This window comes from Protopterus annectens, chromosome 10.part0 (assembly GCF_019279795.1).
Source record: "Protopterus annectens isolate FY-2018-M chromosome 10.part0, PAN1.0, whole genome shotgun sequence".
NCBI classification, from domain to species: domain Eukaryota; kingdom Metazoa; phylum Chordata; order Ceratodontiformes; family Protopteridae; genus Protopterus; species Protopterus annectens.
This window is the reverse complement of record NC_056744.1, coordinates 150,867,645-150,891,784: the sequence shown is the minus strand read 5'-3', so window position 1 is coordinate 150,891,784 and position 24,140 is coordinate 150,867,645. Positions and strand designations below refer to the sequence as shown.

The window sequence follows — 24,140 nt, the reverse complement described above, 5'->3', positions numbered from 1 at the left end:
CCAGACTGCCCCAACAGAATCTGACAGTAGCAGAGGAAGCCACTAGTCCAGGTACACATCCAGGACCTAGGCTTAAATGTTTTAAATGCATCCAGTGGGACCATGTAGCATAGAGATGTCCATGGAGGCAAGGTGGGGAACAAAAGGTGAGGGAGACAGTAAGTGGGAATGACAAAATGCCAATAGTAGGTTGTCTTGAGACAACAAGGGTACCAAACTACCATCCTGCAGATGTCCTGATAGGGAAGGATTTTGATAAGGTGGTACCATGTGTTAATGCAGTTACATGCAGTCAGGCTTGGAAACAGGCATGTGGGTCTGGTAGCCTGGGGGAGACCCAGTCAGACCACATACATGCAGCCAGGACTGGTGAGCTCGTTACTTCAGGGAGGGATCTACCCTGTAGCAGTGAGACTGAAGGTGAGCCACAGCTGCTTGTAGGTGCTGATGTTCCTTGTGCAGAGTGACTGCAAAGGTAGAGGTGAGTAGTAGTAGCCAGGCTGCGAGTGAGGCACCACTGTCAGAGGATACCAGACTTCCTGTGGAAGGGGAGCTGGGAAGGGTTACAAACAGAGAGTTGAGAGAGGCTCAGCTCTCAGACCCTACATTACAAGGTCTGAGAGAGGTAGCTAGTGAGGCACCTGAAAATCAAGGGAAGGGGGATCTGTATACTGGGACAAAGGGTTACTGTATAGAGAGTGAACCCCTAAGGGAAGGCTAGAGGGTGAGAGAATATAGGAGTTGGTAGTGCCTAGAGCCTACCATCTAGTACTTTGAGTCATAGCCCATGATATTCCCTTTGCAGGCCATACAGGCACAAAATGTACAGAGACATATTATGCAGAACTATTATTGGCCTAGGATTTCCAGAGATGTAACAGGATACTGCAGGACCTGTGAGCAGTGCCAAAAGGTAGACAAGATGGAAGCTTCTTTGATGCCTTTGCCTGTGATTGAGGAGCCATTTCAGAGGGTAGCTATGGATATTATGAGGCCTCTGAGTACCCCAAGTTCCACAGGGAAAAAGTATTTCCTAGTGGTAGTAGACTATGCTGCAAGATACCTTGAGGCAGTGGCTTTGTTTTCCATTGAGGCAGAAAAAGTGGCAAATGCATTGTTAGAGATTTTCAGCAGGGTAGGTTTTTCAAAAGAAATACTGACTGACAGAGGTGCCAGTTTCATGTCAGACCTTCTGGCTTGTCTGTGGATGTACTGTGGGGAGAAGCACTTAAAGACCACCCCCTACCATCCCCAGATTAATGGTCTTGTTGAGAGGTTAAACTCTACACTCAAGTCCATGCTAAAGGCATTTGTAGACCAGTTTAAGAGGGAGTGGGACAGATATTTGCCCCATCTCTTGTTTGCTTACAGAGAGGTTCCTGAGGAATCCACAGGTTTTTCACCTTTTGAGTTGTTGTATGGGCATAGGGTGAGGGGACATTTAGACTTAATTTGTGATGAGTGGGAGAGTGAGTGTGAATCTCACAATGAGTCTGTTGTGGCATATGTCCTAAACCTCAGGACAAGGCTCAGGGAACTCATGTTTTTTTTCCAGGAGAACCTGGCAGAAGCCCAGCAGCAGGAAAAGGTCTGGTATGACAGGAATGCTCAAGCTAGAGAGTATGCTATAGGGCAGCAAGTAATGGTTCCCTTTCCTGTCAGACACAACAAGCTGCAAGCAGCTTGGGAGGGACCCTACAAGGTGGTAAGAAAGGTAAGTGATGTTAACTACATGGTGGAAGTGCTAGGCAGATGGCAGGGGCACAGATTATACCATGTTAACATGATGAAACCTTATCATGATAGGGGAAGCCCTTGTGCTGAGAATTTGCAGTGGATTGCAGGAGGAATCTGAGGGAGATCTGGGGACTGATCTTCTCAGTGAGGCTCGGGCTGACACCTCAGTGGAAGGGGTAGCAATGTCCCAGCAGTTATCTCCTATCCAGGTTCGAGAAACCGAGCAGTCTTGCAGGAATTTGGGGACATGTTCACTGGGAAACCAGGGTGCACCCATCTGGTGCAGCACCAGGTGGATACAGGACCCCAAAGGCCTATTAGGCAGGCCCCTTATAGAGTGCCTGAGAGAGAGTCAAACAGACTCTGAGGGAGGAGGTACAGGAGATGTTGGAACTAGGGGTGATTCAAGAGTCCAACAATCCCTGGGCCTCCCCAGTGGTGCTGGTGCTAAAGAAGGATGACAGCACCAGGTTCTGTGTGGACTACAGGAAATTAAATAGTCACACATAGTCAGATGCTTACCCCATGCCTAGAATAGTATCTTACCACCATTGATCTTACCAAGGGTTACTGGCAGGTGCCCTTGACTCCCAGTGTTAGAGAGTGGTCAGTCTTTGTGACTCCTTTTGGCTTGTAAGAGTTCACAATGATGGATGAAAAATGCCCCAGTGACTTTTCAGGGGCTGCTAGATTATATATCCTAGCAGGAGCAGGAGATTTTGCCCTTGCTTACCTGGATGACATTGCCATCTACAGCCATTCCTGGCAAGAGCACCTGCAGCATGTCCGGGAGGTGCTAGGCAGACTACAGAGGGCAGGGTTGACCACTAAGCCTAGCAAATGTCAGGTGGGTATGGCAGAGGTCTCCTACTTGGTACATAGAGTGGGGAGTTTTAAGATCAGGCCAGAACCTGCCAAAGTGGAAGCCATTCAAGCATGGCCTGCACCTAATACCAAAAAGCAGGTGAGGGAATTCTTAGGGACAGCAGTTTGTCCCCAGTTATAGTACCATAGCTGCTCCACTCACAGACCTGACAAGGAAAAACATGTCAGATAAGGTAGTGTGGAGCACAGCATGTAAGCAGGCATTCCGGAAGCTTAAAGAAGCTTTGGGAGGATCCCCTCTGTTAGCCAGTCTAGATTACAGCAAAGGATGTGATATGCAGGTGGATGCTTCGAACTATGGGGTGGGGGCTGTACTTAGCCAGATTTCTTCAGAGCGAGAAGAGCACCCATTGGTTTATCTCAGTTGTAGGCTCCAACCCATGGAGAAATGCTATTCAGCTGTAGAAAAGGAATGTCTAGCCATAGTGTGGGCACTACAGAAACTTCAGCCAGGGGGTAGAAATGTAAAAATGTGAAAAAATGAGGGGCTGCCAGCCCAGCCAGATAGAATTTTGTAAATAATTCTGTTATTGTAAATATTAATATGCTCCACAGGCTGGTTTCATAAATGTAAGAAAACTGTGTTATGTGCTAAGCTTCAAAAAATGTAATCAAATCACAGTGCTCCCTGCTGGAAGAAAGCTGATAAGTAAAGAATATATGACTGCGTGTGATCTCAAGTTAGGAGACAGGATGTCTGGGCTAGGAAATTATTTTTGTTGTCCTAAGACAGAGATAATTACTAGGTTTTACATGTAAAGTGTCTTTTATTGCTGTGGCTTCCAGGCATGTGCAGCTTACAAAGAAATGTTAAATTGTAAGTTCTGTGAGCCTGGGAAACTTAAACAGAAGTGTCAAGAATGATGTTATCTGCAATGACTCAGCAGTAATGTGTATTATCAATTTACGAGCTATCTCAGAAAGTAAGTATAGCATTTTGTATTTTGTTCTGTAGCTGACAACTCACCAGAACTGTGCCTTGCTTTGTAAGTAAGATATTTAAAACAGTGATTTATCTTAGAAATAGATAGAAATAGTAAGATTAGTCCAGCTGTTTTCTATATTTATGTCAGACTGTCATACAATGTTGTTTTAAAGTATTACATGTGATTTCCGAACTCTCTAGTGTCACTATGTTGAACTAATGAGTATTGTCTTCTGTTTTTATTTATTATTAAATAATTTTAAACCTTTTAACTGTGGCTGTTTTATGTAGAGATAATTTAAGCTCTTAGGGTACTTGCATGTATTTGGTGATACTGTATAGGCCACATCTAAATAACCTTCAAGTCTCAGTCACACTTATCAATTGGATAACAGTAACATTGCACAATAGAATTGGTCACCCTTTGGTAAGGCCCTTTATAGTAGCTAAGAGTTGTTGGTGGCAGGTGGTACTACTGTATAGTCTGGGCAGAAGGGGCATAGCTGGAGAACCTGTACCAGCCTTCCCCAGGAGTGTCTGTGTGTTTGTATATAAACCAAATCTCAAAATGTGTGTGTCAGCTACTTGGGCAGGGACACAAAGCACTGGTTGGACAGAGAGAGTACTGGAGGTTTTGACTTGACTACTCAGCTGAGACCTGAACCCTATAGCTGTGCCAGTGAGGAGTCTTTTTGGGGATTTGGAGAGAAAGGGAGAAACCAGCCCCAGACTGACTGTGATCTCTGTGTGCTCTTAAGGGAAATTGTACTTTACTGTGTGTGTACTTGTTATCCTCCCAATGTGGACACCCCTCACTGGTGCTAGTGGTGAGGATTGAGGCTCCTTGATTACTGGAACAGGGCACAAGTGTCACAGTGATGATCTGAGCTAGTGCAACCTGTTCTGAGGGGGTAGGGCAGTATATGTGTAGCATATGCCAGCATAGCTAGCTGGAGCTTTGTAAAGAATTATATGTCATTTGAATAGCAAACTGATTTGTACAGATGCTTGTCTTAAAAATGTATTTGAAAAGCTGCTTGTGTTAAAATGTATTAACAGTGGGTTCTGCTGGACAAAAAAGAAATATAAATGTACATCAAGCTGTATTGTTGTAACTGTTGAAATGTATATATTTTAACAGAGGATACTGGAAGGGATGGGGTTAATCTCAGCCCAACTAACCCTAAGAAAAAGAGGCTGAAATTAAGTGACTTGGTTTAGGCTATAAAGATTCTATCTCACAGAACTGAATGCAGTCAGAGACACAATGTTTATGAAAAGCCTTTCTGCAGGAAGGGTGGACATATTAGAATTGTTTTATAGCTTTCAGATGCTGTATTAAGTTTTAGCAAAGTTCTGTGTGTGTATTGTGACACATATGTGCCAAATCCTGACTGAGTTGCTAGTGGGGGGGGGTAATGTAGGAACCACAGAGTAAGGTGACTAGATGTGATGACATTCTGTAGCCAGTACTGAAATTGTATTTAGATACTAGTGAGAGATGTGATAGAAGCACTAAGCACTTTGTCTTGGACCTGACAACAAATACAGTCATCTGCTTAATCTTGCCTTGCTTTAGTAAGTAACCAGGGAATAGTAATTCATCAGTCAGTTAGGCAAATATAGTGAGACTAGCTAAGTATTGTTTTTCTGTAACTGTCTGAGTCTTGCCATATGTGTTATTTTTTATGTTTCCTGTGAAATGAAATTCTGGTGTTTATTGTAAATATATATTCAGTATTCTCATGTTTTCTCTTTTATAATGTATTATTAATTATATCTAAACCTTTCATTGTGGATGGTCTTTTAGAAAATATTATAACTTTTGAGAGTACTTGCATTTATTTACTTAGTGGCCTTGTAGATCCAAGCTCCTGAAAGTCTTGCTGCTTGGAAATGCTACCATTTGTATATGTATTCATTTTACTAACATTAATTGGGTACCCTGGTAAGAGCCTTACAGTAGATGACTTTATGGGTGTTCTGGTGGCAGTGAATCTACCTTATAGTCTGGGTAGAGGTGTCAAAGTGGATAAACTGTGCCAGCCTTTCCCAGGTGTGTGTGTTTGTGAAAATTAAATGTCAGAGAGAATGTGTGTGTCAGCTACTTTGAACAGGGACACTGAGAACACTGATTTCACAGATAGGGTGGTGGAGAACTTGGCTTGGAACACCTGACTTAACCCTATAGCTGTAACAATGGGGAGTTTTATTTGGGGCCTAGAGAGAAAGTGCAGCTCCAGGGCTGGGGTGGGCATTCCCTATATGCTCTTAAGGGAAAGTGTGCTCAGTGCAGAGAGTTGCAACTGAAAATACTATTTGTCTATTTTTCTCTCAGAAAATATTCCCCACCAGTGTCAGTGGTGAGGAATGAGGCTCCTTGATCACTGGCCCAGAGGAGGGATGTCACATATTGCTGGCAGTGGTGGAATTGAGGCTCCTTGATCACTGGTCCAGAAGAGGGACGTCACACTGGGGATGGCTTTGCAATTACTGAATCTATTCCAGTTCCCTTTCTGTACTAGGAGGAAGTCTACTGGAGTTGAATGCTGGCCAGTCTTGTATGACATCTTTTGACTGTCTGTCTTGCTGAACCATGTGTTAGTCACCATCAAGCCATTTGACAGTGAGACATCTAGAATGGCCTCTCCATCTTTATTTGGATTTCCCCACCCAATGAAGATTCAGGCATTCCTCATATCCTGTTCTATCTGTCCTGCTATGACCATTCAGGTCCCCATTATTAACAGCAACTCATGGTGACCTACTTTATATAGTAGTTTATATAGTAGGTTATGCACATGCTGCCTGAATTAACTATTTTCCTTTGCAATAACAACCCTGTGTGGGACATAGACTGAGATTATGAACACTGCCCTATCCTTACTCTGTAGTCTGATTGTCATGAGTCTGTCAATAATTCTGATGACATCCCTCACCGTTTTCTGATGCATCTCTCTCACCACAATCCCCACATAATTTTTAGTCTATACATCCCTGAGTAGTAGACTCTTGATCCCAAGCCAAGTGGATGTGATGCACTGCCCTTCTATCCTGTCTCCTGGATCCACAGGATGCCCAGCCTTCTGCTTACCATCATGTCATCCACTTCCAAGCTGCATCCTGTTGGTGAACCCATACTGAAGGAAGCAATCCTCAGTTTATATTTGGCAGGTTGATGGTTATACATTCAGCTTTTGTTCAACAGAGCAATCCCAAATAAACCAAGCTGAGTAACTGTACGCAGGCCGGCCATTAACTTATTGATCCAAGACTAATGTTTTTTATAGCATCTACCCACTGACCAATAGAAGCACATAGTCCCTGCCCACCATTAGCATGGATCCCTGGTGTATGTAGGAGTAGACTTGGTTCTCAACCCACTTATCACAGGCAAATACCCATGTTGATTTTTGGCAATATTAGTCAATATGGCCAATCTACTCAGAGACAGTTTTTACACCACTGAGTGGCTAGCTCTGATATGGTGTGTAGTCTGTGATCAGTGTTCTCCTCTCTAGGGGATATTGTATACAACAGTTGATACCTAAAGTGGGTAGTGTACACAAATATTCTCCTCACACACAGTGGAAAAGGCAGAACAAACACACACACACACACACACACACACACACACACACACACACACACACACACACACACACACACACACACACACACACACACACACACACACACACACACACACACACACACACACACACAAACAAACAAACACACACACACACACACACACATACACACAGTGAATCACTGCTTCCATACAATGACAAAATGGATATACTACCAGTGCTCATGTGTTGGTAGCTCATTGCAAACCTGCTTGCTGCCACTTACTCAAAAAGGTAAGGGCTCTAACTCCTACTAACTCAGTCTTACCTAAGTATGTAGCCATTCCACCACCTTATCCTATTACACTGTATAGCCCTACAAGATCCCTAACGCTAACCCTAAAACTCCACTCCCCCAAAACCTAAAATTTCCAGTCACTTCCTAAACCTAAAACTCCAGTCCCAATCCCTACCCCTAAATTCCCAAATTGCTCCTTAATCCTAAACTCCCTCCAGGCTCCAAAAACCAAAAACGTCCCTGCCACTCCCCAAACATAAACTCCCCTCCTGCTCCCTAACCGTAAAGCTCAGCTTGTACTCTCTAAACCTAAAACTCTTTTTCCCATCCTTAACCCTAATGCTTCTCTCTCGATCCTTAATCCTAAAGCTCCCATCCTGCTTCCCAACCATAAAATCCCCTCACCCCTCCTTAAACCTAAATTCCCTTCTCGATCACTGCCCAAATATACACTCCCACCTCCTCCTGCTCCCTCCCTACAGCTGCTGCACTTACCTCATGCAAACTCAAAGAATGTGTTTGGTTTAGGTTTGAAAGCTGCTTGTTTGAACTCATATTCAAGTGCAACTGGCAGCCTGTGCAGGCTACAAGACCCTCAAATTCCTGGTTTTGAGACCATGGTATTTGAGTGCTTGGGACTTGAGTGTAGTGGAACCACAAAAACCAGTAAGTACAAAAGGAAGAACAGTACTAGACAAACCACTCAGTGGCTGCTTGGAAATGCACTTTAATCCAGAGACTGATAAAATCCATACTGGTAAATAAATCCACACCAATAACCTCCACACTGATTATCCCTGGTTGTTGGTGTGGATTTATTTATTATTATTATTTTTCTGTTCTTCCTTTGGAACCACAAAAACCCCAGTAACAGTGATGCTCCTTAGACTACAATTTTCAGTCACTCATGATTTGTTCAGATGAGTTTCAGTCAGTTCTGGTCAGTCAGCTTTGACTCGGCAAAATGTGACTCAGTCAAGCCAACTACTATATTATAAAAACATAGATATATAGACATAGATCTATATGTAGATACAGATACATAAAAATACACTAAAACCAAACCCATAACATCTAATATCATAACATTAAAAGACCAGAATATCTAAAACCCAAAACATCTAAAACCCATAACATTGAATTTCATAACATTGAAAATGTGCATCAGAACACCAAACACTACAAATCACAAGAAAATAACATCCCCTCCACATATGACACCAAATTACCAAACACACTTTTTATTACGTTTCTGGCTCCAACCGCCACCCCCCCCCCCGTAAATTAAATATACCAACTCCAAGATCGCACTACAGTGGGAAAAAGTTAATTTCCGAACCCCACTGTATCAAGCCCCCCTTCAGAAACGTAGTAAAAAATGTGTTTGGTAGTTTGGTGTCGTTATATGTGTACAGGATGTTATTTTCATGTGGTTTGTAGTGTTAGATGTTATGAAATTCGATGTTATGGGATTTAGATGTTTTGGGTTTTAGATGTTCTGATCTCAGTGTTATGAAATTAGATGTTATGGGTTTTAGATGTTTTGAAGGGGACCTATATATATATATATATATATATATATATATATATATATATATATGTGTGTGTGTGTGTGTGTGTGTGTGTGTGTGTGTGTGTGTGTGTGTGTGTGTGTGTACAGACATACTACATGAAGGATAAAAAGGTCAGCCAGACAAACCATTCAGAACAAACTGCAAGAAATATACTGACAAGCTAGAGTGTTCACTGAGTAATAGCTTGAATCTCCTATAGTGAGAATCGATGCCATATACGCAAATGACCCCTGAAGGACATACTAGTGTTTCGGCTACATGACTTCTAAATGCCAATGACTTTTTCTTTCTCAGTCTTACTGGATTCATTCAGGCCAGTAAAGCTAAACTCCACTATTTGTAGACATGCATGTTTCCACAAACAGTCTACTTATGTACAGTTAGTGTCATTCTGTTGTGCGATACCCTTCAACTGTTTAACCTGTGAAAGCATGAACATGTGACACCAGTGTCAGTCTACACAGTTATGCCTCCATTATCCCCTGCGGCATTCACAATGGTAGACATGAAAATACAGCTACAGCATACAGAGTACCTTGTCATGAAAGCTGTTGCTATTGTAGACTGGAGATGCCTGAAAAATCAGATATGCATGTAGGCTCTTGGACAATCCTTCACTTTCAACATGTAGTAGTTTGTGCTACAGTGTACTGTGATGGATATTTGTAACCTGTTGCTTCACTATGTACACAAGGCTGCTTACTGCAAGTCCAGCTCCCAAATCCTAGCCATCCAAAAGTAGGATGCTTTGTTCTCCTGGCCGAGCAATTACACCAAAAACTCCTTGACCACTGTCAACTGCTTCTGTGTTGATGGTCTAACTCCTGTGGTGTACCTGTCTATCAACCAGGAGGTGCATGCTAGGTCTACAAAGGGCTCTCATTAGCACTTCATTCTCCTGGCTAGTGAACTTTTCAAGGTGTTGCCTCCTGCAGGTGGCCATGTCAGCTGTAACATGCACATTAGTATTCCCATGGCCTTCTTTATGTACCTGGTTAATAGTTGGAGTTAGTGCAATGCAAAACCTCACCTACCCATTTCTTTACTGTACCCCTGCCTCAACTTATTGCCCTGAGACCCCATACTTCATAAAACAGGTAATCCTAGCAGCTTCCTATTATTTATTTATTTATTTTTGGCCCTGGTGCTGCAGTTTGACCATCGGCTGCCAAACAATCTTCCTATTGCTCTGGACCTCCTACCACAGTATTACTCCCCTGGTAAGGAGGGAAGGGGAAGCAGGGAGCATAGTTATCCTGGTATTGTTACCCACATAGGACCACACAGCAGAGTGGTAGGAGAAATGAAGATCTGTGGCTGGAAGTGGAGCAGAGTCTGTGCCTTCAGTATTATATCCATTACTCTTATAAGGCTTTTCTCAGGCTGTAGTCATCATTGCACTCATGTTTCATTTGTAGGCTGGGTGGAAAATGAGGTGTGGCCAATGTGAATGTGCTTACCTTGGTTCTAAGGCAGTCATTAATCATCGACCATCCTATGCACTTAACCTGGCACTTGTTCCAAGCCCTGGCCTCCACCATGACTTGACAATGATCTAATCACAGAAGAATGGTCCCTCCCATCCCAGATAACATCCATCCCCCTAGCTTGCTCTGTCAGGTGCCTGAACCATTAAATGAACTTGGATCATCTCAGCTGTAGTCAGGGCTTTATCCCAGTATGCCACTAGGCTGTCTTCCATGTGTGTGTGAATCACTGCTGGTGTAAAATGTGTTACATATAGATGTCGATGTGAGCCAGGCATGTTATGATGAACATGAAGGATGTGACCTTTATGATCACGCATGTACCATGTGTACACAAGTAATGCCATGACACAGCCCATCCTTCCACCACATCTGATTCACAAATGTGCATATGTGCACATGGGTCTAACATATTTCCCTTTGAGAGACCCTAACAAATGGCCATGGTTGTCCCTGCCACAGGAAAAGCAGGGTTCCTGTGTGATGTACAGGAGGATCAATATTTTCATTTACTTTCTGCACTGACACTACAAGGACCACCTATTGGGCCAGTATAACTGCCCTTTGAAGAAGGTGGATATCTAGTATGTAATGGGCTGGGTATTTTGTAGTACCACTGGCATCATCCATACTGGGGTGTAGTATCATCAGTGTGATGATCAGAAGGGGTGCCATCCTTACCCCTCTGACAATGGTGGGCAGAGGTTCAGGAGAATACACCAGAGATGTACTGTAAGCATTTACTTGTTTGGTACCATTGCATTACTTTATAGTGTTGTAGGTATATGTCTAACAAGCATATGCTTAATTTTCTAGCTGCAGATTAGTGTCAGCTGAACATGGTTTTGTACTGCAGAGAGGAGTACCACTCCCAACAGCAGGGTATGTAGGATGTCTGTGCCAGTCAACACTGATTGTGTTTGTAGAATCTGTGTGATAATTTCTTCCCATTGTAATGTCTTTCTACACATCCACGTGTGGAAAAGGTAATGAAAAGACCACGGTCACCTTGGTCTGTACCAGCCTTTGCCTCTGGAGCTCTGTCATTAGCGTACAACAGGTCCATATCTCAGCAGGAGCATTATCATCCCCTTTCTGGTGGTGACCTAAGGCATCAATGTTGCCTTCTGCTTCTGTAATCCAAACTGAAAATGTTATCTGCCAAATTAAGTCTATCATCTACTACCATCTTCTGAATTATTAGCTCTCCAAGAAGGGTTTGTCTTCTGTGACATTTTTGCTAATCCTACAGTGGCTGATATATCATTGGCTTAGTATAAAAATGATAAATTTATAAACCCATGATGAAAGGATAATAACACATGGTCTCAGCTTGGTTTAAATTATATTATTCACATTTGTAGCCATAACCAAGATAAAGCATTTTTAAAGGTTTGAGACGGTATATTTCTTGGCATTTTGTGTTTAGTCAGTTTGATTCTCTTTGAAACTACCTCCAAAGAAAATGTTATGTTACTTCTGTGCACATATCATCTTTTAAGTAAGCATTTATTTAAAGTGTCCTCTGTGACCTCCTGGGTGAGTGTTCTAGTATACACAGACTGCTCATTAGTATTACAACAACTAATGACAACGTACAACCTCTACAGGGACTTCAGTCAAAGTCTAAAGGTTCATCAGAAAAGAGTTTCAAAAATGAGCTAAATCTTACTAAGGAATGGCTCCCATTCCTCAGTTACTGGGGGTGCCTTTATGTACTGAACAAAATATGGTTTAGGTTAAGAAAAGTAAATGTTTGGTTTGCCTTCAAGTTTTTCACTAAATCAGATGGTCTCTCTGGAAGGTATGCTCCCTGACCTGTTTCTTCAGATCAGCATGTTCTTCATTTCATATTTTTGGTCATACTTCTTTCTATATGCACTAATCAGATGTGATCTTTGTCTCACTTACTGATGGAATCTTATTCCTAAATTTGTATTTAAACATCAAGATGGATAATGGTGCCCCTGTGTTTGTATGTGTGGAATTTGTGTAACATCTCACAATATCATTTGTATATTGTTTCCACTGAACATTTTCCTGCTGGCAATTGCAATTTCTTATTATTTCTCCTGCTAGTGGGATCGAGTCTCTCTCTTTCTCTGTATTCCTTAATATACTGTATTCCTTTATATACTATCTTATGTCAACATGTATGTTTACTTCTCCAGGATCCTGTGGCTTTGGTGGTTTAACTGTGGGTGAAACCTAACAAGTAGGACCATACATCTCCACAATTATGCCCAATATTTCTATGCTGATTAGGTTCCTTCCATCTTCTTTCTAAAATGACTAGGCCTCAGGTATTATAGTATGATTTATGCACATCTAGATCTGATAGTCATCTCACCAAAACCTTCCAAACAAGTTATTATATTCACTTAACAAAAGTTTTACTCTGTAACTGACATAGGTTATGTTGTTAGAATTCTATAATTCCAAATAAATCTGCTATATAAAATCTTAAGTGATTCCACCTCAACATGTCATGTACACTGGCAAAAGTTTTACTCTGTAAATGACATAGATTATGTTGTTAGAATTATATAATTCCGAGTAAATTTGCTATATAAAATCTTAAGTGATTCCACCTCAACCTTGCATGTACACTGGGGATAGTTCTAGTTATGTTGGCATTTACTTTAAGGTCACATGCAAACTGACAAAATCAAAGTAGCCCATCTGTTCTGAAAATGCATTTCTTTAGTAGTTGCTTACCTTGGCTATCTTTCTGTCATTTAAGTTTGCATTCTCACCTTTCTTTTAAGGAAGACCTCTTCCAGAAAATGCCCTTCATAGCCATAACATGTTTCATTGATTAATCTACAGTAAATTCTGCTTCTTGGCTGATGTGCTGACATGACATTGGGGTAAGCAGAGTCCATTACCTAGTTAACAAGAATGAGAAGGCATACAGAGAGATGTTTTTTAGATTGTGATAGTTTTACCTGTATATTTTGTTTTACTTCCAATTTTAAAGTTAGTTGCATGTTGTTGGTTAATCCTTCAAACCCCCATGTATTCTGCATTCCTTTTGATGTGGAAACAGTGAAAACTGCTTCTGTTTCACTGTCACTCAAGCAAATCATGTGCTTCATCATGATCTTGGTTCTGCCCATTTATGTTCTTAGTTGTAGATTTTGTCTCTGTACAGTTTTGTGTCATTTCTGCCATTGCCTTTGCAAATTAATACAATCTGAATTTGTTTTGTATATTCTGAAAATCTTCCCCTTTGTTGGATGCAGGCTTGTGTGTGAATGTTGACAATCACAAGACCAGCACACAGACCTTCTCCATTATATCGTATCTGTATTATCACATGCTTTCTGATTGTTTGTTATCATAAAATGTTTTCACCATGTGTGGCTTATTGTCTCCTGTTGTACTCTTTTAAACCTTGCTATATTCTTGGTTTACATTTCAGACATTTCAGGTAGCCTTGCAATTTACAGATTTTTCTCTAATGTCACATATGCTTTTAAAATGCATTTCTCCTTACAATTTCTTACACAATTTATTGTATTATTTGTGCTTTTATTGCTTTTTACATTTTCAAATCAAGAAATAACAGCAATGTTAGAATGAGGCGCATGCATAAAGATACTTAGAGCACATTATGATTAGGTCTTCAGTCATAACAGATGTGTTGTATGTTTGAGAAATGGATCGAGGAATCCACCCCTAGACTGTAGTAAAGCAAGGCTTACAGACAAATCTTAACACTGATTTGGAGAAAAATATATATATATATAACCATGTGCTTATGACTACTGAGTCATAGTTATCTGTTGTATGTAGAGCTTTGCCTGCTCCATTCGCTACCAAATAAAGAGAGGAAAATGTAGAAGTGTAAGTGTTTTATAGCTTTAAAATCTGTGAGAACTGCCACAAAAGTCTTTGTAGTATATAAAGCTTAAGTTGCTCCACTGTACTGTCAGATAAAGACAGAAAGAAAGAAAGAAAGAAAGAAAGAAAAAAGAAAGAGACTTTATGACCATAAAGTGAAGAATATCCTAGCTTTAAATGTTCCAGTTTCCTGGTGCTGCTCTGTGGTAGCTGCTATTTATGCTGTAGTGCAAAACTAGAACAAAGCAGTTTTTAAAAGTACTACATTTTTATCAAACTCTGTTGAGCATCTATTTTTTGGACCAGACAGAGGCTGGCCTTTTCCCAATTTCAGAGTGTCAGCATGGTGACAGTGTACTGGATTTGGTTGTTTCATGCATTGCGAGCTATACTAGATGAGGTTGGTGGAGGCCTGACTTTTGTATGCGGAGTTCTCGGATTCGTTATTTAATGTTTCTGTTGGTCAGAGGGACCAAACTGGGACTTTGGTGTTGTAAGTAGTGCTAGAGATGATGTTGAAGAGATGGTGACAGCGTGGATGGTGAGGACTGTGGAGAGAACGTTGAACTGGTATGGTCGTTCGGGCCTTCAGGTGGTGGTGGTTATGCTGGATGGTGAGGACTGTGGAGAACTGTTGAGCTGGTATAGCCATTCAGGTGGCGGACTTTTGCTTGTTATAGATTCTGTTGATCGGAGGTAATCCAACTGAGAGTTTTGTTTTTGCCAATGTTGGAATGGAGTTGGAAGCAGTTTGGAGGGATCGGATAAATTGTGCATGGAAAAGGGAACTCACGCCTTCGTTTGTCGGTGTCGGACTCTGCTGTTTTTGTGCTTGCTTCTTCCTGTTTATTTGTTTATGTTGTATATGTTGCATATGTATGTTGTGTATGAGTTTATCATGTGTATGTGAGCATTGAGAAATGTAATTTCATTCATCTGTGCAATTCTTGTGTACGGTCTGAATTACAATAAAGTTTTACTGTTACTCTTACTGTTATTACAAGTATGTTATAGCAAGATTCATATGTACTAACCTTGTTACTGGCAAGCCTCATGCTACCAGACATATTGCAGTTTCACCAGCACAGCTGCATCAGAAAGCTACACACAATGTTGAAACTTGTAACACTCTTGCTACTTAAAAAAAAACAACAACAAAAGTGCAGCAAAACAAAGTATAAGGACTTTTGGTTGATGCAATGTTTGGCTGACAATGATTGGGTCGATTATAAGTGCTGTATAATGTTTGCAACTGGAATTATGTTAATATGGTTTGTGATGTAAATGCTTGCAGCTGGGATTATGTCAATATGGTTTGTTTTCATTTATATAAATGTATGACTACCTATGTCATAAGTGATAATTTAATAAAGATGCTTTATATTAAAAAAAAAAAGAGCTGAATCTGGGTGCACTTTGTGTGGAGCGGTTTATGAGTGCTTTTAAAGCTGACATATTTTTCATGCTACTACACCTTTTTAACCTGTAGTGCAGTAGGATAGCTATTTCCAAGAATTTTGATCTGGTCACTGATCATAACCTTGTACTAATATATTCTGTCTTAATGAATTTACTTAATCCATTTTTTGGAAAAAAAAATAAACAAACTGGTTATGACTTATATCTATATCTATATCGCTCTTAATTTGTTTAATACACGTGTAGTCCCATTCTTCACTTGAACAATGCTTTGGAATTCATATAGTAACATTTCACATTCCTTTTTGGTTCGAAGTGGCTGCCTATCTTTCCCACCATAACTTTAAATTTATCATTTGTATTTGCCTTATTCACTTATATTTGGTAAACATCTCCTGCCGCATGCAACAACAGTGCTTTTAGTCTTTGATCTGTTATATTAATGGCAGTAACCTAACTGCTGAGCAAGCCATACATATTTTACAATGTGTTTCTGTGTCAAGTGTATAACAGGCACTATCATGTATTGTAAAGCTAGGTACACACAATGGCATCTTTTGTTATATGTCTTTTTTTCCTACTTAACTGATAATGGCTGCCTTATTTTTGCTTAGTGTGCTATCAGATGCATCACGATTTAGAGGACAACCATTTTTCATTCAACATTTTGGGTCTGAGTCCAAAAACACTTGCTCTCCGTGTAAGAGCTGACTTACTCTAAGAACAGGTCTTTTTGAATCTAGTCCCTGATGTAAGCCTGTTTATAGATAGGACTTAAATTCTATAAATCACTTACACTGACAGCAAGTCTTTCATAATCAGGGCAGACTTATTCTGAGAGCAACTTTTTTGGAATCTGGCCATTTGTCAACACTTAAAGGGCCAGATTGCAATAGACCTGCTCTCAGCCTGCTGTCAGTGTAAGTGGCCACTTGCACTGAGAGCAAGTCTTTTGGACTTGGGCCCAGTAAGTGGTCACTTGCACTGACAGCAAGTCTTTTGGAACTGGGCCCAAAGTATTACGTATCCTTAAGCAAAGTCTCAGACTCTCAATGCTTCTGTGACCTGAATGTTGATGTATCATGTGTTTTGTAATAATATTTTTAGCTTGAGCCACAAATAGTTAAGGGAAAAGTTATTTTTTACCCTTCTTTTCTTATCTTCTGTTTTCCAAGTTTGTGTGGCTATTGGGGTAGAACATTTAAATACTGACCCTGCCCCCACATTGGGGATGTGGGGGAAATATCATTTGCAAAATCAATAAGTTTTCACTTGTGTGTAATGTTTCAAATGGCAACACTGGGTCTGCCATTTTTATGAGTTTTAAATGTTGTAATACAAACTCTTGAGATATAAGTTCTTTAAGTCTTACTATTTCATTATAGATTCATTTACTGGCCATTTTCCATTACCACACTTGCATGTTTTTACTTAAATTTAACTGAAAAGCAACTCAACTACATTTTTTTCTGATTCTTTTCAGAATCAGTGTTTTTCATTTGATTAAAACACATAATGACTTTTGAAGAAGAAAATAATAGATATCAAGCCCTTTTGCTTTTTAAAACAAAATATTTTACTCATCACCAGTTTTGTTAAAGCTGTGCATGGGGCACAGTAATAATATTTATGTGTGAGATGCATATCTTACAGGCATAATTGCTCTAAGTCATTATTGGTAATGCATGCGGGGTTTGGGCTACACAGAAATAGCTCACTTTTAATAAATAATTCACTTGAGAATATAGCTATCTACATAGAAGTTTTTCAGTAGCTCATTCTTATCTATGAATTTTATACATTTTTGATTACATTTTCTGAAGCACTCTATTTCCTTAATTTTCAGTTGAAACTAAAAACAGGTCATGGGATCACATGCATATACTAGGCTAATGACCACTAGGGCTCTTATAAACCTGGCTGTGCAACCCAAATGTGACCCACAAATTTGATTTATATAGGGAGTGATTTACTGACTACCATTAGAGACAAAGGTGCCAGATCAGGGGTGAATTTCCAATTACCCATCCATTGGTCCAAATTGGGCTTAGGTTATTATTGAGAACTTAAGTCAATTTCAGCTAAGGACTGAAACATGCAAGAAAATCTATATAAATATAGGTAATATTCCATGGCAATGTGGTTTTTCACATCATGAAAATGGCTGCTTAAACAATTTTCATCTGTCCCTTTAAAAAATAAATAAATAAATAAATAAATAAAATGTAAATCTTTAAAAGGACATCTTGAAATACAGGATAATTGACATGGAAATAGTATATCTTGAGTTCAATGAGTGATTGTCAAAAACTGCTGGGGATTTTATCATTTGATGTTAAGATAAATAGCAGCAGCAATTCATGTATTCACAAAAAGGTAGTGCACTCAGCAGGGGACTTTATAGGCACATAAGTAATTATTAGGCATGCAGTCTAGGAGACCATTAAGGTACCAGACCCTGTTTCTGAATTGCCCCAGAGCTGCTTACGTGATTTCCCCAAGATCAAGATGTAGAGTAATGAAAGTTGAGGAAATCAACCTTTGTACCACAGGAAACAACAGCTCACAATCTTAATCCTCTGTACTAACTTCCAGATTATGATGTGCTAGTGAGGTCCTGGGTCACAGAAATCAGCAGCATAACCTTTGTACCACAGGAAACAACAGCTCACAATCTTAATCCTCTGTACTAACTTCCAGATTATGATGTGCTAGTGAGGTCCTGGGTCACAGAAATCAGCAGCATAACCTTTGTACCACAGGAAACAACAGCTCACAATCTTAATCCTCTGTACTAACTTCCAGATTATGATGTGCTAGTGAGGTCCTGGGTCACAGAAATCAGCAGCATAACCTTTGTACCACAGGAAACAACAGCTCACAATCTTAATCCTCTGTACTAACTTCCAGATTATGATGTGCTAGTGAGGTCCTGGGTCACAGAAATCAGCAGCATATTAAAAATTATCCACAGAAGGATGAATATGTATCCTTTCAATAAACTAACAAAATGTTTAAGGTATAAATAGCCAGCGCTGATAACAAAAAGGATCAAAGGATGGACAATTTAAATTTGATACTGTTGGCATTAATTGAAGTGGATTAATTTACAAATACCATTAACCATCTGGAATCTAAAAAATGTGCAGATATTCACTCTAGAACAAAACTTTAAAATATTGTGTATCTTCATGTAAAATTTTGGAAAGGCCAAACTAACACAAACAACGATATAAGGCTTCAGATCCTGTGGGACTGACTAAAGAATGTTAAGAAAAAAAGAATAACATATCAGCTAGTTTATTCTGAATACAAAATGAGTGCATAACGTCAAGTTTAGGGAACATAGAAAGAAAGGTAATATAAAAAAGGTATTATCTATTCATGGCTTTTTAATAAAATAAGTAAGCAGAAGTATCTCAAGGTCATTTTAGCCAAAACGTAGGTAAAATGCATACCAGGTCAAATACACCAAAATATCAACATGATAAATAAAGAGATTAGGCAGGAGTTGCAAGGGTCTAAAACCTAGAGATAAAAGTCTAGCATCCCATACTAGATTCAATGTGCTACGTAATTCTAGATGCTATTTTTTCATGTTATTAAAACCAGCCATATAATTTTAAGTTAGTATTCATATAAATCAGAACACATATTTATGCTGAAGTAACAGAAGTACTGAGTATTATATATTCATGGAACAGTGAAAGCAATGGAATACGGATCAAAGGGATTCATGTCCTTTGATCGAACACCCTGAATGTTGAATGCTGCCATAATAACAGTGGCATTCACAATGTTGAGCATGTAAGCATAAAAAAATCTTTTTTGTGCAGGGGGAGGGGGCAAGGCACATGGCACCCCCACAACCCCTGTTGATTATATATACTAACTCTGGGATTACACTAAAGCAGGAAAAGGGCCAATTCCCTGATCCCCATTGTCCTGCAATCAGACACTACATGTTTCCTATTTCTAGTCATAAGTTGACATTTCAGATATCAACATTTTGTTTTGCTGTTTGAAGTTTACTTCTGTCAAGGTTTTGTCACATAGCTGGATCAAAGTTTATTCTTCCAGCAAAAATTTATAATGTTAGTATAAAGACAATAATATACATCAGTGGGTATAGTTCATTGGTTGAACTTACTGAATGTCGAAGGATTTTCCAGTGACATGACTGGTTGAATGTTTGCATTGCTGAATTAGAGCAATATATGAAGTGTTCTACATTGAATGTAAGATAAGTGAGAGTAGGTACTGATGGTAAAACTTTATTTTGTAGCAAATGTTTCAGCACTGGGGCTGTCTGTGCTTGTGTGTGTGTGTGTGTGTGTGTGTGTGTGTGTGTGTGTGTGTGTGTGTGTGTGTATAAATGCACAATTGTTTGCAGGTTAGGGTTAGAGCAAAGACTAGGGAAGGGGATAGATGTCTCCCTGACCACTCTTACTTATGCATGATAACCTTAATCTTACCCTGACCCTACAAGTTAGGGTACTAAATGTCCTTTCTCTTATAGCACCAGTATGCAGACATGTTATATCTTCTGCAAGTTAGTGGCCTATTTTTTAACTGACTAGAAAAGGAAACTGCTTTCCTTTTTTTGGTAGCCGTTTTGATTCAAGAAAACAGTTTTGATGGAAGGTAAGTTCAACTCTTTTTAGGTTAAATGTGTCTTGTCAATTCATGTGTGCAACCATTTCTGATATAATTGTATCAGTATGATACCTATTTACATAATAAAATATAATGTTTCAAATGCAAAATGCCTGTTTAAAGAGTAATACAATTAGACATGAGGCCAGATTCATTAATGCCTATACTAAGTGTACACAATCTGTATTCAAGAACATCCCTACCACATTTTTGTGCTTTCTAGTCACTCCGAAAGATTAGACTAGTGAATATGTAGTCTACACTTTGTGATAACCTTTATAAACCCCCACAATATTTAAGGCTGCAAGAAAATCAGTAGGAAAAGTAAAGGAGGAAGAAGGTGTGAGTTATGCTTGTGTTGCCTGCTCACTCAGAATGGTGTACCCTTAGTAAGATGAAAGAAAGAAATCAGAATGATAGCTACTACATAAATAAAAATAATAATGATTAAGGCATACTACTTGTGACACAATAGGGTATACGTGTCCCCAGGACAAAATAATGTACAGCTTTTTGCTTACAGCTTGCAGTTACTGTGAGGTGCATAAACAAGCAGTGGAGTAGGAAGAGAAACACTGCAACACAAGCTATACATGCTGCACAGTTTGCTGAAAGGCTGGAAATAAGGAGAACATTTGAAAGTTAGCCCATGCCTTAGCAGGTCAACACCAGCTGTGATGCATGTATGCAATAAGGGGCAAGGAGTGTATATGGTACACATATTACTGGACCCCTGGGCATGCAGTAACATCTCTACCATACACATCCCCTTGTGCCTTACTGCACCTATACAATGGGCATCTGTATTTTTTGGCAGTTTGATTTTACATTTAGTCACTTAAGATATATTTTGTAGTGTATTTTAAACTAAAATAGCTCCTCCACTCATTTTAACTAACTGATAGCTGTGCAGGGTTATAACTTTCTGTGTGGAAGTTTGGTCCAAAACTTTCAAGGTAGTCATTTATGGGACTCTTCTGTTAAAGTTCTGTGTGCTATTGCATAGTGAACTTTATAAACAGGAGCTAACACTACACAATTCTTCAAATGAGTTCTGCCAAGTGAATGAGAGCAGACAAGGAGACTTGCAGGGTTACACAATCATGTACACCGCTTTTCAGTTAATGCACCCTCCCACATATTCACAAAAGTAATCATTTAAGTGGCAAGTTTTGGCTTTTATTATGTGAGTGCTGCATCTTTATCCAGTAATTGAAAAGACACACATCTGAAAGTAATAATGCACCCTCCCATAATTTCTTTAAGATCATTTAACTGATGATATGTTTGTTGCACCCTAAAATGTTCACAAGGGAAATTATTTGAAAGCAACTGCTAAGAAATGAAAAAGAAAAAGAAAAAAAGAAAAAAAACATGTAAGTAGTAAATGCCTGCCCCAACCTGTGAAGAAAAAATGGAGGTCTTAGAGTGGCTGCTATTTACTCTTATGGTGACTGATTTTGTTTCAGGTTATTCACTTCCTGTCTCTTCCTTCCTCTGCTTAATTTTCTATTTGTTGAGGTCAAGCTTTTGCTTTCCTTAAGAGATCATTTTTTGTCTTTTGGATGCTTTATACTATTCTTAATCAAGTAATTTGAGCTTTTAGTTCATTACAGTAATATACATTTCATTTGTGTCACAATCCTAATTTCCTGGGTTGTTCTACGTTTGTTAATTACATGAATCCATTTGAGTTTGAGATGTATATTTCTGATGCTTGATGCTTTTTATTGATTGACTGTTTTGTTTTTTGAAGTATATATATATATATATATATATATATATATATATATATGTACATATATACAGTATATATATATATATATATATATATATATATATATATATATATATATATATATATATATATGTACATATATATATATATATATATATATATATATATATATATATATATGCTTCACAGTTCTCTGCAAACTTACTTTTCATGATGCTGGCATAATGTTGGATCTTGAAGTTTATGAGTAGGACTGAATGTGAGGTCCAGATTATCTGCACTAGACTTTTTCCATGATACACAAATAGTTAGAGATATGATTGGTCAGTTTCCTTTGAGCATTTTAGAAATCTGTTTAACTGTTTACGCGTGTGTGTGTGTGTGTGTGTGTGTGTGTGTGTGTGTGTGTGTGTGTGTGTGTGTGTGTATGTATATATATATATATATATATATATATATATATATATATATATATATATATGTACATATATGTGTATATGTTGTTGTTGTTGTTGTGTCTTTCGGCTTTTCCCGGTTAGGGGTTGCCACAGAGGAACTCTGGTCCGCTAATGATTGGTAGTTGATTTTTCGTGCCGAGTTACCAGCCCTGACGCACAACCTTCAACAAAGGTACGCCCATTCACGCATGTCTCCACGCAGAAGACGCTCTAGCGAGGAATCGAACTGGACAGCGTCTTACTGTGAGGCGACAACGCTATCGCAGCACCACCACCGTGTATACATATACATATATATATATATGTATGTGTGTGTGTGTGTGTGTGTATATATATATATATAAATATATATATATATATATATATATATATATATATATATATATATATATATAAATTCTAAAACTTCAATCATAAGGTCTCCACCACATGAAATTCAAAATTTTAGGATTTCGAGATTCTGAAGGGAACCCATATATATCTATATTTAATACATTATCTATCTTGCTGTTTTAAAAATAGTGACTCTTCACTAAAACATAACTTTTAGACAGGTTAAACGTAAGTTACCTACTTTCACATCTAATTCCTTTATTGCACACTGCAGTGTTTAGGATAAACCATTTTTTTTCATCTTACCTTTAAGCATCTATTGCAAGACCACCAGTTATTGTAGAGCCCACATTCTGCCTCTCAGTAGTCATCTTGGGATTAGTGCTTTTATTTTCTCCTGGTGAGAGGAGTGCAGTTACATTATTTCCTGGAGACTGCTGATCACCAGAAAGCTTAATAACTGCTTTATAGGTGACAGCTTAGAATCTGTGCTTATATTCTGATCCGGGTGAGAGTAGGAGCAGAGTACATTGATTCCTGACTATTTCTGATTGGAGAGTGAGTGTCTGTGCTTAACATACCTGATTGGTCTGGTTGCTATTCGAGGCATCTACCAGAAAAAAGCTACAAGCCTGCAGACCCATGCATCATCTGGGACAAGACTGGGATCACCAAACAGGTTCTCTTCTTGGGATTGGTGCTAAAACTAGCTAGTTTAAGCTAGAATGAGCCAGTTTTTTAGTTTCAGCACTCAAAACTGTTTCCTTTTGCTCAGCACTTGCTCAGAGCTCATTGTAAGCACTAAATAAACTACTGATTACTACAGCACTCGATTTCCCCACTTGTCAAAAGGAAAGCAGTTCTTAGTACTTAAATAAATAAGCACCTATCCAGGCATGCCCATGGGTCAGCTCCCGGCGTTTTCTCCTGTCCACCTGATGAATCTGGACATCTTGGGGCAATGTAGCAATTGCCTCATGTACACTAACAACCCTCTCCTCCTACCACCAACACTAAACTCACTAAACACCTAAAGTGTGACAAGAGACCTTGGGACACAGGTGGACAGTAGTCTCTCCTTTGATAACCACATTGCCACAGTAGTCAGGAAATCCTTCTATGTGGCACACCTCATCACAAAAGGGTTCTCCTCTAGAAAAAAGGAGATCATTTTTTCTCTCTACTCATCCCTCATCAGACCCATTATAGAGT

The 24,140-nt window shown here is 39.2% G+C and overlaps 1 protein-coding gene across 2 annotated transcripts in view; it reads right to left on the bottom strand.

Annotated features, from left to right (window-relative positions):
- ARSG (arylsulfatase G) overlaps nt 1-24,140 on the bottom strand; it is a 1,771,349-nt gene that overhangs the window by 121,798 nt on the left and 1,625,411 nt on the right. The window contains exon 11 of one of the 2 annotated variants that reach the window (XM_044085118.1): nt 13,235-13,366. The exons of the other annotated variant lie outside the window; for it this stretch is intronic. Within the exon in view, the coding sequence (XP_043941053.1) occupies nt 13,235-13,366 (132 nt within the window). The remainder of the gene's footprint in view (nt 1-13,234; nt 13,367-24,140) is intronic. 2 annotated transcript variants of the gene reach the window in all.